This window comes from Sphaeramia orbicularis, chromosome 13 (genome assembly GCF_902148855.1).
Source record: "Sphaeramia orbicularis chromosome 13, fSphaOr1.1, whole genome shotgun sequence".
NCBI lineage: Eukaryota > Metazoa > Chordata > Actinopteri > Kurtiformes > Apogonidae > Sphaeramia > Sphaeramia orbicularis.
The window spans coordinates 50,822,324-50,839,081 of record NC_043969.1 but is presented as its reverse complement, the minus strand read 5'-3'; the positions used below and the strand labels follow the sequence as shown (position 1 = coordinate 50,839,081).

At 37.9% G+C, this 16,758-nt stretch overlaps 2 protein-coding genes across 2 annotated transcripts in view; both read left to right on the top strand.

Annotated features, from left to right (window-relative positions):
- The window catches only part of LOC115432255 (uncharacterized), a 7,641-nt gene extending 7,225 nt beyond the window's left edge, over positions 1-416 (top strand). Inside the window, exon 3 of the mRNA XM_030153147.1 lies at positions 1-416. This exon is cut by the window's left edge and continues 62 nt beyond it. Coding sequence (XP_030009007.1) covers positions 1-278 — 278 coding nt within the window. The 3' untranslated portion in view covers positions 279-416.
- Positions 417-2,239: 1,823 nt separating this feature from the next.
- Positions 2,240-16,758, top strand: part of ints4 (integrator complex subunit 4) — a 38,495-nt gene continuing 23,976 nt past the window's right edge. The window contains 11 exon segments of the mRNA XM_030152775.1: positions 2,240-2,254; positions 2,256-2,294; positions 3,101-3,295; positions 4,030-4,147; positions 4,984-5,090; positions 5,219-5,333; positions 6,810-6,892; positions 7,447-7,497; positions 9,965-10,053; positions 10,548-10,668; positions 10,751-10,822. Of these exon segments, the coding sequence (XP_030008635.1) occupies positions 2,240-2,254; positions 2,256-2,294; positions 3,101-3,295; positions 4,030-4,147; positions 4,984-5,090; positions 5,219-5,333; positions 6,810-6,892; positions 7,447-7,497; positions 9,965-10,053; positions 10,548-10,668; positions 10,751-10,822 (1,005 nt within the window).

The window sequence follows — 16,758 nt, the reverse complement described above, 5'->3', positions numbered from 1 at the left end:
ACCACGGCAGGAGGTGGCGTTGCCAGGCCAACCACACCGCGCTCAGCCGGCTGGTGTCCATGGACGTCACCACCTCCTTCCTGTTGGGGTCAGTTGAGGCTCCTGTGGTGTCGGCGCTCCAGTGTCCGCTCCACCTGCCCGTCAGCCGCATCGTCCTCTGCGCCACGCTGCCCATCATGGTGCTCATGGTGGCGCTGTTCACCTGGAGAACCGACCGCAAACAGAACCAGAACCGGAAGAAGGAAACAGCTGCCGGCATCAAGCTCCAGGGAATCTGAGTACGACTGAAGAACCAAAGACAAAATGAAAAGAACCGAAAGGAACCGCAACAAGACAAAGAGAAAAGAACCAAAAGGAACCGCAACAAGACAAAGAGAAAAGAACCAAAAGGAACCGCAACAAGACAAAGAGAAAAGAACCAAAGGAGCCGCAACAAGACAAAGAGAAAAGAACCAAAAGGAACCGCAACAAGACAGAGAGAAAAGAACCAAAAGGAACCGCAACAAGACAAAGAGAAAAGAACCAAAAGGAACCGCAACAAGACAAAGAGAAAAGAACCAAAAGGAGCCGCAACAAGACAAAGAGAAAAGAACCAAAAGGAACCGCAACAAGACAAAGAGAAAAGAACCAAAAGGAGCCGCAACAAGACAAAGAGAAAAGAACCAAAAGGAGCCGCAACAAGACAAAGAGAAAAGAACCAAAAGGAACCGCAACAAGACAGAGAGAAAAGAACCAAAAGGAACCGCAACAAGACAAAGGCGGTGTCCAGATCCAGAAAACAGTTCAACAGTCTCGAACCTTTGGTCTAAAACTGAAAACCTTTTTGTATCTAAATGTAATAAAAACTATAGTTATAACATCTCAGTGTGTGTATATACTTTGAACAGGACGTGGTTAACCTTGAATTTATAATTAATCTGATCATTTTATTTGTTTAATTCCACATATACTAATGTAAATCTTTATAAATCTTTATTCCAAACTGTAATGTCTTTATGATGGACTTAAAAAAAAAAATCCACTTGCTAGAATTTGTCTTTAACAGAAAAACTCTGACAATTTATAAACAACTCTTCAAAATGGACTGAAATTACTTTCCGTTGTATTTTCTTTTCTCTATATCTTTAATGTTTTCATCTATTTTTTTTTTTTTCTTTTTTGTCTGTAATGCCCTTCCATTATGTTGATTTATCTGTTTAGATGATTTTTCTCTTTAACATCGTTATTTGTTTCAAGCTATCAATGTTTTGTATGCATCTATATATTCAATAAAAATTTATTTTCTTAAAAATCTTAATATACAGAGCTGGTTATCACAGATTTAAATGTATTTCTATTAATTTTTAATCGGGAAAATTTTGATGTGTAAATTTAATGTTTGTATGTTTATACAATATAAACAATATTTGCACATTCTGAATAATATGGCACAAATAGTTTAATTTCATATTTTTGATATTTTAATATTGTTGACTCTGTCCTTTTGTACATTGACCTAATTTTATTTTATATACTTACGGTTCAGTTTATTCCAGTATTTTAGTTTAGTTATTTCAGTTGTGTGTAGGCGATGAGCAAAGGAAGAACTTCATTCCTAAGTGCAACTAGGTGTATGGCAAAAAAACTTCTTGAATTTTGAAAAATAAATAAATAAATAAATACAGTTATATCATACAGTTCTATGAATCCTTGTAGGAGTTGCATAATATCAATATTACTGTGAAGGTAGATTTGTTTCTTTATGGCTTTAACCAAAAAAAAAAAAAAATTACATAAAAAAATTCAATTAAAAAAAGCCTCTTTCAATCAAAGAAAACCAGTGTTTAAGTGCAAAAAAAATATCTGAGATCCAAAAAACTGCATTTGAACACTTTTTTTCTTTGACTGAAAAGTTATTTTTTAAAATTAAAATTAGCTTTTTTTGATTGAAATAATCGTTTTTATTCATCCCAAAACTTTTCACTTCAATCAAAAAAAATTCATTTAAAAAAAACTTAAATCCAAAAAAATAATAATAATAATATTTTTTTTCTTTCATTGAATTTTTTTTTTTTTTTTTAAAGCAATAAAGAAACAAGTCTAGCTCCACAGACTCTAGACTTGTCTGTGCCCGTCACTTATCTGTTCAGTATAATTTGTACCAAACGCGTTTCCTCCTACTTACCGTAGCTACGGGAAGTGAAACGGGACATTTCTGTGTCACTGCTGCTCAGTGTACTTAAAACGTTTATCCCTGAACATGGCAGCACATCTGAAAAAAACGAGTTTATGAGGAATTTTCTAAAGTTGTACAAGTGAGTACACGAAAAACATATTTGTGTTTGGTCTAAAGCTACAGTCTGTGACTAAAGTTGGTGTTTGCGAGGTTAGGAAGCTAATGCTGTGGCTAATGCTAACTAGCTTAGCACAACAATAGTTCATTACATTTAGTCATTTCTTTAACAACGTCAATAAAAAACTCTTGATTAACAGTTAATATAGTGCGTGTTTATCACTCCCGTCCATTTTAATGTGCGTAGATTTACCTGAACGACCACAGTCTGGATAATTTAGTGCTAGCTAGCATGCAGCAGTATCAGTTGGTCCAGCCTCTTCCATTCTAAGTTCAGTCCAGCCTTCAGTCTGTCTGAAAAGTAAACATCTACAGCACCTAGTGACTGGACCTGGGTTTAGTAAAGCCAGTTCAAAACATTCTAGTGCCATCTTCAAACATCAGTTTATTAACCATGTTCTCAGGTGTCAACATCACATGTTTCACAGTTTATTTTCCTAAATATGTCAGGATCATAATGGTTTGACCTGAATCTGTGAGCAGTGTTCCACTCACACTAATGCAGTGGTGGTGTTTCAGAGTCATTCTAGTTTTACCTCCTGTCTTTTCCTCTTTGGGTTGAAACTGTGTTTAAAGTTGAGCTCATGAATTAAATATTATAGAATATTGTGTGATATTTTTTTACAGTCTTTTTGCTGCTAAACAGATTTTTATTGTTCCTGAGACAGTGACAATAAAGAACTATTCTATTCTATTCCATTCTATTCTATTCTATTTTGTTCTCTTCTAAATAAATGTAGAATAAATGTCCACTTTATGCACTAACAGATTCCACATGAAGAAGCTCCAGCCAAGAAGCTGCGTCTGTCCAAACCCAGTAAGTCTGCAGCTCTGCACGTCGACCTCTGCAAGGCCACCAACTCCACTGATGCCCTGCAGTACCTGCTGCAGTTCGCACGCAAGCCTGTGGAGGCTGAGAGCGTGGAGGGGGTGGTGAGGATCCTGCTGGAGCACTACTACAAGGTGAAAAGAACATTAGGCTTTATTTATTCAATTCTGGGGAAATGTCACAGTTAACAGCAGTAACAAACAACAAGCAAGTGCAGAGAAAAAGACAGAAAAAACACAAATGTGTGAAAAATTAAATATAAAGAGAAAAATAAGAAATTTGGTATTTATATAAATATTTATATAGATATAGAGTTAGAATTAAAATTTAATATTATTTACATATTTACATTGTAACAGGCCATACTTTACCCTGGCCTGGACTACACACACACACACACACACACACACACACACACACACAAATGACTTAATTTTCCAACATGTCATTGTAGGTTTAACTTTCTCAGGTAAGTTAAGTGAGAAAACGAACTGACTTAAACCTAAAAACTCTAAACACACTCTAATGTTTTGTTTTTAATGTGATTTTAGTTTAATGTGGAAACGTTGCTCAGAACTGTGGTCGTAATCTCTGATGTTTGTGAAAGTATTTTTACTGATGGAAGTTTTTCTGGTTTCAATAATAAAAGTCTCTGTGCTTACGGTTTTGTCATCACTGCCGTCATCCTCGTCCTTTTCTAATTATTTGTAATAAGAGATCATTCCATTTATTGGACGTTGTGCTTCTGTCTGTCTGTGCTGCAGTGAACCCTTCTGTCTGCAGCTCTGTCATTTTTTTTTTAAAGTTCTGCTTCAGTTTAAACCAAGGCACATATGAAGAAAACTCAGCTGACACTGTTGTTTTCCAGGAAACTGATACGTCAGTAAGGCTGAAGATCGCGTCTTTGCTGGGTTTACTGTCCAAAACCCAGGGTTTCAGACCTGACTGCATCGTAGACGACATCATTAACACACTCTGCAACGAAAGTAAGACACACAGCATCACCTTCATACATTTATCTGATCTACAGTCAGAGTCTCAAGACTTTATTAATCCCGAAGTCACGGTCACTCCATTCACATAGAATAAAAGGAAGCAGGAAAGAAATTATCAATATTACAAGAAAGTATATACAAATGTACATAGATATAAAAATACACACATATATATATATATATATATATATATATATATATATATATATATATATTTTTTTTTTTTTTTTTTGCGAACTTAAATACGTTTCTTTTAATTATAGATATTTGTCATGTACATATTGTACAAATTGCCTTCCTCACTGTATTTAATAGAGTGTTTTTATGTGTATATTTGGTGTGTATATATATTTGTTTATTTAGTAGTATTGATAAATTCTGTCCTACTTTTTCTTATACTTACACAGACAAACTGTTAAACACAGCAGTTTCCCTTGGTTTTAATAAAGGAAAGTAAACATTTTGGACCTTTTTTGTACATTAAATAATTGTCATGAGTGGAAACGGCGTGATGCAACAGTGTTTTCAGATACATTTTTGAAATGTGTTTATGGAATGTCCATGAACCTGGACTGCATTTTATTTTAGTTAAGTTTATTTTTATTTATTTATTTTTTAAGTAAAGCTGGTAAACTCTTATCACACAATTAGAACAGGAATATGTACAATATGTACCAGACAAATATCTATATGATAAAGAAATATGCATGAATAAGTGCAAAACTGTAGTTGTGTGTAATCCTACTGATGTGGATCTGAGGTGAAAACCTTCGTTCTGTCTGATCCGTTCCAGTCGTCAGTGAGTGTGTGTTCTGTTGGTTCTGTAGAGTCTCATCAGGTTCTGGCCCAGCTGTTGGACACTCTGCTGGTGGTCGGTACTGAACTGCCCGACAGTCCGGCTGTCAGACAGAGGCTGGTCCAAGTGTCCTGCAAGGTAACACACACACACACACACACACACACACACACACACACACACTGACAGTCTACACATGGGATTCATCATTTACGGCTGAGCATCAAACGTCTCAGAGGGTCGATGACGTTCTCCTGTTCTTTCAGCATCTGTCAGACACGTACTTCGGCGTCAGGAACAAGTGTCTGCAGCTCCTCGGATGTGTCGGCACCGTGGACGCTCCTCTGAGCAAAGACGGCGACGGACCGGGTTCATCACCAGGTGGGTGTCGGCAACTCAGGGCTAAGGATAATGTTCATTCTGTAAACCCTTAAAGACCCAAACGTCCACCTTTAACCCTTAAAGACCCAAACGTCCGCCTTTAACCCTTAAAGACCCAGACGTCCACCTTTAACCTAAACCATCTACTGAAGTAAACTTTTATGTCAACAAAAACTTGTGAATTGAGATTGAAATAAACAAAATATTTGGAAAGTAAAGAAAAAGTGAACCAAACAACCTTCAAAAATGGCATAAATATGAACAAATCCTTCCAAAGTGAAGAGAAACTGAGGAAAATACTTGAAAAATGAGGAAAATTCATTGTTTCTTCACATCCAGAACCCTGTATTTATTCTGTTAACCTTCAAAAACCTAAATCATCTTCTGATCTAAACTGTTTAATTCCTGTTGATCCACTAATCCTATCAATCCATGTCAATAATTGGTGTAAACTACAGTTCTTCATCTTTTCATGGTCATCAGATATGACCATATTTGGACGTTCAGAGGCTCTGTAGTTATCATGGAAACACCGTCATCTTCTACAACATTGATTCACCAGTAAAACCCATGGAGATGGATCAGTGACAGTGGAAGGACACACTGGGTTTATGTTCAGTAATAATTGAAATGAACAAAAATGAATTTTAAAAATGTGGAAAAAATAAAAAAAAAACATCTAAAAATAAGGAAAAAAATTTACTCAAATGTAGTAAAAAAAAAAAAAAATTAAAAATTAAATAAGCAACAAAATGAACAAAAACAGCCAATGTGATCAATAAAATGAGACAAAAAAGGAAAAATAAATTGACAAAATAATAAGTAATGTGTAGAAAATGTGCCACAAACTGAAGAAAATTGCAGAAAAATTGTAAAATGGGCAACAAAATGTAGAAAATTAAACAAAATAAGTAGTAAAATGAACACAAACCAAATAAAATACCAAATAAAATGAATAAAAATGAGCAAACTAATGTTGTCAAACCCATGGAGTTGGATCAATGACGGTGCATAGACACACTGGGTTTATGTTCAGATACTGATAGATTTTCCTGAAAAAGTCAGTTTACTCCATTTCTGATATAATAGCCCTTGAATTTACTCTAATTTGTCATGAACCCAGACATGATCTGTGAATTAAATATAGGAAAATTCTATTATGTGTACCACAAAATACAGAGAAGAATATCAGAACTAATGAGGAAAAGTCAAATGAAACCTGATATTATTTTAGTTTTTGTGTATCCATGGTTAGTAATAATCCTCTTATATTCTCAATAAACCCTTCGTATTTGCAACATTTTCACTTGTTCTGGAAACTTCTTGTTATGGATGCTCATGTGTGATTGGTCAGCGGGCCCTGGAGGGAGGGGCTTAGCAAAGTGTGATTTTTCATGGTGTTAAACATATCTGTGTTCCAGTAGCTTTGTGTGAGTTTTTTTTTTTTTTTTAAACCGTCGACTGGTTTCATTCCAGGAGTGAGAGACGTCCAGAGTATCATCAGTGACTACTTCGGAGACCAGGATCCCAGGGTCCGGACGGCGGCGCTTAAAGCCATGGTAAGAATCCACCGTACGCTGCATACAGAAGATTTACACCAGAATATGATGGACACACGGCAGAGGACGAAGGAAACGGAAGAGAAAACACACATCAGACAGTCGCACGACAGCTGAGAATCCATTCATCAACTGAAATCCTTTAAAAACAATTATTTGATTCCTGTTTTCCTGAATCAAAGCTTCATTTCCCTAATTTATATATACTTTTATACGGTTATTGTTGTTATTTATATATTTCTTATAAATCCTTTTATTTTTATATATTTTGTGATTGTTTCAACTGGTTCTGGAATAAAGGACAAGTCGTTTGTCATTTTCGCATTTTGCTATTTTTTCACATATTCAAATAATCATTTAATCAAATCCAAGAAAATTAACAATACATCAGTCAATTACAAAAGTAATCAATAGCTGCAGCTCTCACTCACAAATCACACCATTCCAGTGCTTGCTCCTTTATTTCAGGTTAGACTGTTTTCTCTGTCTCAGGTTTTTCCTCATATTGTACAGACTTGGTTCTATGACTCATTCTGCTGCTGTTTGTGTTTCAGCTGCAGCTTCATGAACGAGGACTGAAGATTCAACAGATCATTTACGACCAGGTAACAACGCAGTAGAGGTCAGAGCAGACGCAGTAGAGGTCAGCGCAGATGCAGTAGAGGTCAGCGCAGACGCAGTAGAGGTCAGAGCAGACGCAGTAGAGGTCAGCGCAGACGCAGTAGAGGTCAGAGTCAGAGCAGATGCAGTAGAGGTCAGGGCAGATGCAGTAGAGGTCAGCGCAGACGCAGTAGAGGTCAGCGCAGATGCAGTAGAGGTCAGAGGTCAGAGCAGATGCAGTAGAGGTCAGAGCAGACGCAGTAGAGGTCAGCGCAGACGCAGTAGAGGTCAGAGCAGACGCAGTAGAGGTCAGCGCAGATGCAGTAGAGGTCAGAGCAGACGCAGTAGAGGTCAGCGCAGACGCAGTAGAGGTCAGAGTCAGAGCAGATGCAGTAGAGGTCAGGGCAGATGCAGTAGAGGTCAGCGCAGACGCAGTAGAGGTCAGCGCAGATGCAGTAGAGGTCAGAGGTCAGAGGTCAGAGCAGATGCAGTAGAGGTCAGAGCAGACGCAGTAGAGGTCAGCGCAGACGCAGTAGAGGTCAGAGCAGACGCAGTAGAGGTCAGCGCAGATGCAGTAGAGGTCAGAGCAGACACAGTAGAGGTCAGCGCAGATGCAGTAGAGGTCAGAGCAGACGCAGTAGAGGTCAGCGCAGATGCAGTAGAGGTCAGAGCAGACGCAGTAGAGGTCAGCGCATACGCAGTAGAGGTCAGCGCATACGCAGTAGAGGTCAGAGCATACGCAGTAGAGGTCAGAGCATACGCAGTAGAGGTCAGCGCATACGCAGTAGAGGTCAGCGCATACGCAGTAGAGGTCAGCGCAGACGCAGTAGAGGTCAGAGCATACGCAGTAGAGGTCAGCGCATACGCAGTAGAGGTCAGCGCAGACGCAGTAGAGGTCAGCGCAGACGCAGTAGAGGTCAGAGTCAGTGTCAGGTCTATACATGAGTTTCAGTGTTTACTAACAACAGTGATGCGCTCAACTCGGAGGTAAAAACACATCAGCTGTACACCTCCAGGCTCTCCCCAGGAACTGGGGAACGAGCCGATATGTTAGCTCTGAAACGGTCCATTAACTGTCTGTGTCCAAAAGCCCCTCCCATCTTCACTTTCACGGCCTCATAATTTGACTGGACCGCATGTGGAAGGCTGTCCCATAGTAGGAAACAGACTGGCACAGATGGGGGCAGTATTGTTAGCAGCTCCAGCTGAACTCACTGGTGTCGCCCGCCGTAGCTACGACTGCCACTTCCAGCTGAGGAAACTCTGGCTGCCATCGCCGGCAAAGGGAGCAGGTGGATCCGCAACCACTCTGTCTCTGCAGGTGATAGTCCAGGGGAAGCCCTCCTGGTAGGTTTAAAGGGGTCTGCATCACCGAACCACATGATGACAGTTCTTTTTTCCACGCTGCTAAAGCGCAGCAGGCAGACAGGCTAACTATACTGAGAAGTTACGCTAACCGCGGTAATAACTATAAACAGCGGTCAGCAGAACAGAACCACCGCTTCCATCAGTGGAACCGAACGGTGTGTATGCCGAACTGATACTAAGTAATAAAGGGCACACAGGAGTTCAGCAGGTCCATCGTTTAACACACTACGAACTCAGCGTGACTTCCGCCTCCAAGACTGAATGTATGCATACGTCACATGAAACTCATCTATAGACTCAGTTTTGGACGTAGTTGTTGAACTGTGTCTGTCTCTGTATTTGTGTGTGTGTGTGTATCTGTGTGTATTTTTGTGTATCTGTGTGTCTGTGTATCTGGGTGTTTATCTGTATGTATCTTTGTGTGTGTGTCTTTGTGTCTCTCTGTGTGTGTATTTGTGTGTATCTTTTGTCTCTGTGTGTGTATTTGTGTATATCTATGTGTCTCTATGTGTGTATGTGTGTGTCTTTGTGTCTCTGTGTGTGTATTTGTGTATATCTTTGTGTGTATTTTGTGTATCTTTGTGTCTGTGTGTGTATTTGTGTGTATCTTTGTGTCTCTGTGTGTGTATTTGTGTATATCTTTGTGTGTATTTTGTGTATCTTTGTGTCTGTGTGTGTATTTGTGTGTATCTTTGTGTCTCTGTGTGTGTATTTTGGTGTATCTTTGTGTTTCTCTCTGTGTATCTTTGTGTGTATCTATGTGTGTGTACTTTTGTCTATCTGTATGTATCTGTGTGTGTCTCTGTGTGTGTATTTTTGTGTATCCGTGCATATCTTTGTGTGTCTCTCTGTATCTTTGTGTGTCTCTTTGTGTGTATCTGTGTGTATTTTTTGTATCTTTGTGTGTATATTTTGTGTCTCTGTGTTTGTCTCTGTGTATCTCTGTGTGTGTGTCTCTCTCTCTCTGTATTTATTTTTGTGTATTTTTGTATATTTTGTGTTTCTCTGTGTGTGTCTCTTTGTGTGTGTCTGTGTTTATTTTTGTGTATTTTTGAATATTTTGTGTTTCTCTGTGTCTCTTTGTGTGTATGTGTGTGTGTGTAGGCGTGCCGGCTGCTGTCTGATGACTACGAACAGGTGCGTTCTGCTGCTGTTCAGATGGTGTGGGTGCTCAGCCAACTGTACCCAGAGAGGTGAGAACACATCAGCAGTTTATGCAAGCCACACAGGAACCGTCCGACCTGTGAGGTCACACAGTAACTGCACTGAGGCAGGAAGTGGAGCTCATGTTTACTGTCAGTCTGAAACGGGGACACAGAAGGTCCATTAGTCTGAAACAGATGTTTAAGAGGTGTGTGTGTGTGTGTGTGTGTGTCATCAGTTCAGTTTCTATCTGCCCAGAGGACACAGTCAGCCCTGACCTTCTGCTGTCAGAGTTACAGACACATGTTAAACACCTCCAGAGCATCATCTGCACAGAACTGATGTCAGAATGTTTGTGTGGAACTTTTTTACATTTATCTGAATTTCATCAACTTCAGCCATAAACAAAAATCCCAAATACTCAATAACTGTCATATTTTTAACCCTTTAAATGACATGTTTTTAATGGAAACAAAACTATGTTTTTTGGTGCCAAAAACCCAACTGTCAGGGTTCTACTGACTGTTCTCCGTGTTCTAACCAGCATCGTGCCCATCCCGTCGTCCAATGAAGAGATCCGTTTAGTAGACGACGCCTTTGGGAAGATCAGTCACATGGTCAGCGACGGCTCCTGGATGGTGCGCGTGCAGGCCGCCAAAACGCTGGTGAGGAGGCAGACGTCAGATTACCACCAGGAGGAAAGGTTCACAGCGTTTGTTGAACGTGTTGTTGTTGTTGTTGTGTCAGGGCTCGATGCTGCAGGTCAGTCCTCACTTCCTGGAACAGACCTTGGATAAGAAGCTGATGTCAGACCTCAGGGTGAGTAACTGAAGACTGTGCATGAAATATGGGTCATGTTGAAGGTAAATACACAGGTTTTAGTTTCTGAAGATGATGTCAAACCTGTTGAAATGGTCACGTTTCTGATCGGTTTCCTTAAATATGGCTGTAATGACCAGTCCCAGATCCTTTAACGGTTGTTGTACACTGTAACTAAATAACTAACATACGATATTATCTATTTAAAATGGTGGCTGTGGTGTATATTTAAATGGATATTTCTTTTACATTTTATTTATTTTCTATGAAAAGTTGTTCCATCTGCTTCTCCAGCTTCAGTGGACATCCACCTACATTTAAGAGAAGACTTAATATAGTTTTATTTCATGATTTTATAGCTCTAATAAGGTAAGGTTAAGATAATTTAAGTCAAGATAAGATCATTTACGGAAATTTAAGAGAAGATAATTTAAAGTAAGATAAAATAATTTAAGATGAGAGAAGATCATTTAAGGTAAGAGAGGATAATTTAAGATTATAATCCAAGGTAAGATAAGTCTTTATCTCACCGTAAGTAAATTCACAGTAAACAGCAGCAAAATCAAACAAGCAAGTGAAGACAAATGGAAAACATACGAGAAAGAAACATGAAATATTAAAAATGTCTATTTATATAAATGTGTGATATCTAGGGGGGGTTTACTTTCATCATATATTCTCAAACATGTTGATGTTAATTCCACAAACTGTGTGTGTTATGATAAACTAAATAGCTTCAGTGCTGCTTTACCTGGACTTGGGCTGTTTTGTTCTGTAATAACCACACGTTCTTGTCTTCGTCAGTGGGTTTTTCTATAATTACTAGACCTGTAACAGTACACATACAGAACCGAACCGTTTGGGTACACACCTGTTCGATTTGGTACACAGCTGTACCGAAACGGCACAGTATGTTGAGAAAAAGAAAAAGGAAAGAAAGGCGCCGTTCGATGCGGAACTTTAAATCTGCGCAAGTTCCACTCGGACATATTGAAGGAGCGCACATTAACCCGAAATATGAAATAGCAGCTGATATAAGGTTAAAAAAAAAAACAAATATGATGTGAACCTGGAAGGAAGAGACTGAAGACCCTCTGCCATCAGTACAGTCCAGTTTGGGATCACATCAGGTCCCAGTGAAAGACAGCAACGACGAAAGAGACAATAAGACGAACGTTATTTGGCCCTTAGGAACTACGGTAGTTCTAAAACACTTACAGTAGCGCTCTCTCTCTCTCTCTCTCACTCACTCACTCACACACTCACACACACACACACACACACACACACACACACACACACACACACACACACACACACACACTGTATAACAGGAAGAGCACCCGGGAGTTGGACATTGAAACAATGTAAAGATTCACTTTCGTTTCACGGCAGCGTTAGTTATGTTAGTTATGGACAGTACCCCCACGTATATAACCCCCCAGCCCCCAGCTCCGACAAAACCAAACAAAAACACCCCCCCCCTGTGTTTTTGACAAATCGCACCCTGCACACACACACACACACACGCACACACACGCACACACAAGTACACAAAGTGGTCTAAACAGTTTGTTCTCTGTCCTAAAATAAATAATTTGGTTAATTTTGTTGTTACTGTGATTTGGTATTTGTTGAGTGTTCAAAACTACCTGTCAGGGAAAAGTGCAATACTAATGTTTAAATATATTTAGTAATATTTCATTTATTTTATTTTCTATTGGATTTATAACAGCAGAATTATATTATTCCTGTTTTTCTATATTCTGTTGTCTCCAAAAATTTGGGGAAAAATGTTTAAAAATTCATAAATGGATTAAAGACATTTTGAGGGGTTTTCTTTCTTCCCATACCGAACCGAAAAAAAAAAAAAAACGAACTGTGGCTTTGAAAACTGAAAACGTAGCGAACCGAAAATTTTGTGTACCATTACAGGCCTAATAATTACCTGCTGTTCCTGTCTTTGTCAGTAGTTTTTTCTATAATTACCTCCTGTTCCTGTCTTTGTCAGTAGTTTTTTTTTTCTATAATTACCTCCTGTTCCTGTCTTTGTCAGTAGTTTTTTTTTCTATAATTACCTCCTGTTCCTGTCTTCGTCAGTAGTTTTTTCTATAATTACCTCCTGTTCCTGTCTTTGTCAGTAGTTTTTTTTTTCTATAATTACCTCCTGTTCCTGTCTTTGTCAGTAGTTTTTTTTTCTATAATTACCTCCTGTTCCTGTCTTCGTCAGTAGTTTTTTCTATAATTACCTCCTGTTCCTGTCTTTGTCAGTAGTTTTTTCTATAATTACCTGCTGTTCCTGTCTTCGTCAGTAGTTTTTTCTATAATTACCTCCTGTTCCTGTCTTTGTCAGTAGTTTTTTTCTATAATTACCTCCTGTTCCTGTCTTCGTCAGTAGTTTTTTCTATAATTACCTCCTGTTCCTGTCTTTGTCAGTAGTTTTTTCTATAATTACCTGCTGTTCCTGTCTTCGTCAGTAGTTTTTTCTATAATTACCTCCTGTTCCTGTCTTTGTCAGTAGTTTTTTTTCTATAATTACCTGCTGTTCCTGTCTTCGTCAGTAGTTTTTCTATAATTACCTCCTGTTCCTGTCTTTGTCAGTAGTTTTTTTCTATAATTACCTCCTGTTCCTGTCTTCGTCAGTAGTTTTTTCTATAATTACCTCCTGTTCCTGTCTTTGTCAGTAGTTTTTTTTTTCTATAATTACCTGCTGTTCCTGTCTTCATCAGTGGTTTGTCCTTTAATTACCTGCTGTTCCTGTCTTTGTCAGTAGTTTTTTTCTATAATTACCTCCTGTTCCTGTCTTTGTCAGTAGTTTTTTTCTATAATTACCTGCTGTTCCTGTCTTCGTCAGTAGTTTTTTTCTATAATTACCTCCTGTTCCTGTCTTTGTCAGTAGTTTTTTTCTATAATTACCTCCTGTTCCTGTCTTTGTCAGTAGTTTTTTTCTATAATTACCTGCTGTTCCTGTCTTTGTCAGTAGTTTTTTTCTATAATTACCTGCTGTTCCTGTCTTTGTCAGTAGTTTTTTTCTATAATTACCTCCTGTTCCTGTCTTCGTAAGTGGTTTGTCCTTTAATTACCTGCTGTTCCTGTCTTTGTCAGTAGTTTTTTTCTATAATTACCTGCTGTTCCTGTCTTTGTCAGTAGTTTTTTTCTATAATTACCTCCTGTTCCTGTCTTTGTCAGTAGTTTTTTTTCTATAATTACCTCCTGTTCCTGTCTTTGTCAGTAGTTTTTTCTATAATTACCTGCTGTTCCTGTCTTTGTCAGTAGTTTTTTCTATAATTACCTGCTGTTCCTGTCTTTGTCAGTAGTTTTTTCTATAATTACCTCCTGTTCCTGTCTTTGTCAGTAGTTTTTTTTTTCTATAATTACCTCCTGTTCCTGTCTTCGTAAGTGGTTTGTCCTTTAATTACCTCCTGTTCCTGTCTTCGTCAGTAGTTTTTTCTATAATTACCTCCTGTTCCTGTCTTTGTCAGTAGTTTTTTTCTATAATTACCTGCTGTTCCTGTCTTTGTCAGTAGTTTTTTCTATAATTACCTGCTGTTCCTGTCTTTGTCAGTAGTTTTTTTCTATAATTACCTCCTGTTCCTGTCTTCGTAAGTGGTTTGTCCTTTAATTACCTGCTGTTCCTGTCTTTGTCAGTAGTTTTTTTCTATAATTACCTGCTGTTCCTGTCTGTCAGTAGTTTTTTTTCTATAATTACCTCCTGTTCCTGTCTTTGTCAGTAGTTTTTTTCTATAATTACCTGCTGTTCCTGTCTTCGTCAGTAGTTTTTTTCTATAATTACCTCCTGTTCCTGTCTTTGTCAGTAGTTTTTTTCTATAATTACCTCCTGTTCCTGTCTTTGTCAGTAGTTTTTTTCTATAATTACCTCCTGTTCCTGTCTTCGTAAGTGGTTTGTCCTTTAATTACCTGCTGTTCCTGTCTTTGTCAGTAGTTTTTTTCTATAATTACCTGCTGTTCCTGTCTTTGTCAGTAGTTTTTTCTATAATTACCTCCTGTTCCTGTCTTTGTCAGTAGTTTTTTTTTCTATAATTACCTCCTGTTCCTGTCTTTGTCAGTAGTTTTTTTTCTATAATTACCTCCTGTTCCTGTCTTTGTCAGTAGTTTTTTCTATAATTACCTGCTGTTCCTGTCTTTGTCAGTAGTTTTTTCTATAATTACCTCCTGTTCCTGTCTTTGTCAGTAGTTTTTTTTTTCTATAATTACCTGCTGTTCCTGTCTTCGTAAGTGGTTTGTCCTTTAATTACCTCCTGTTCCTGTCTTCGTCAGTAGTTTTTTCTATAATTACCTCCTGTTCCTGTCTTTGTCAGTAGTTTTTTTCTATAATTACCTGCTGTTCCTGTCTTTGTCAGTAGTTTTTTCTATAATTACCTGCTGTTCCTGTCTTTGTCAGTAGTTTTTTTCTATAATTACCTCCTGTTCCTGTCTTCGTAAGTGGTTTGTCCTTTAATTACCTGCTGTTCCTGTCTTTGTCAGTAGTTTTTTTCTATAATTACCTGCTGTTCCTGTCTGTCAGTAGTTTTTTTCTATAATTACCTCCTGTTCCTGTCTTTGTCAGTAGTTTTTTTCTATAATTACCTGCTGTTCCTGTCTTCGTCAGTAGTTTTTTTCTATAATTACCTCCTGTTCCTGTCTTTGTCAGTAGTTTTTTTCTATAATTACCTCCTGTTCCTGTCTTTGTCAGTAGTTTTTTTCTATAATTACCTCCTGTTCCTGTCTTCGTAAGTGGTTTGTCCTTTAATTACCTGCTGTTCCTGTCTTTGTCAGTAGTTTTTTTCTATAATTACCTGCTGTTCCTGTCTTTGTCAGTAGTTTTTTCTATAATTACCTCCTGTTCCTGTCTTTGTCAGTAGTTTTTTTTTTCTATAATTACCTCCTGTTCCTGTCTTTGTCAGTAGTTTTTTTTTTCTATAATTACCTCCTGTTCCTGTCTTCGTCAGTAGTTTTTTCTATAATTACCTCCTGTTCCTGTCTTTGTCAGTAGTTTTTTTCTATAATTACCTCCTGTTCCTGTCTTCGTCAGTAGTTTTTTCTATAATTACCTCCTGTTCCTGTCTTTGTCAGTAGTTTTTTTTTCTATAATTACCTGCTGTTCCTGTCTTCATCAGTGGTTTGTCCTTTAATTACCTGCTGTTCCTGTCTTTGTCAGTAGTTTTTTTCTATAATTACCTCCTGTTCCTGTCTTTGTCAGTAGTTTTTTTCTATAATTACCTGCTGTTCCTGTCTTCGTCAGTAGTTTTTTTCTATAATTACCTCCTGTTCCTGTCTTTGTCAGTAGTTTTTTTCTATAATTACCTCCTGTTCCTGTCTTTGTCAGTAGTTTTTTTCTATAATTACCTCCTGTTCCTGTCTTCGTAAGTGGTTTGTCCTTTAATTACCTGCTGTTCCTGTCTTTGTCAGTAGTTTTTTTCTATAATTACCTGCTGTTCCTGTCTTTGTCAGTAGTTTTTTTCTATAATTACCTCCTGTTCCTGTCTTCGTAAGTGGTTTGTCCTTTAATTACCTGCTGTTCCTGTCTTTGTCAGTAGTTTTTTTCTATAATTACCTGCTGTTCCTGTCTTTGTCAGTAGTTTTTTTCTATAATTACCTCCTGTTCCTGTCTTTGTCAGTAGTTTTTTTTCTATAATTACCTCCTGTTCCTGTCTTTGTCAGTAGTTTTTTCTATAATTACCTGCTGTTCCTGTCTTTGTCAGTAGTTTTTTCTATAATTACCTGCTGTTCCTGTCTTTGTCAGTAGTTTTTTCTATAATTACCTCCTGTTCCTGTCTTTGTCAGTAGTTTTTTTTTCTATAATTACCTCCTGTTCCTGTCTTCGTAAGTGGTTTGTCCTTTAATTACCTCCTGTTCCTGTCTTCGTCAGTAGTTTTTTTATAATTACCTCCTGTTCCTGTCTTTGTCAGTAGTTTTTTTCTATAATTACCTGCTGT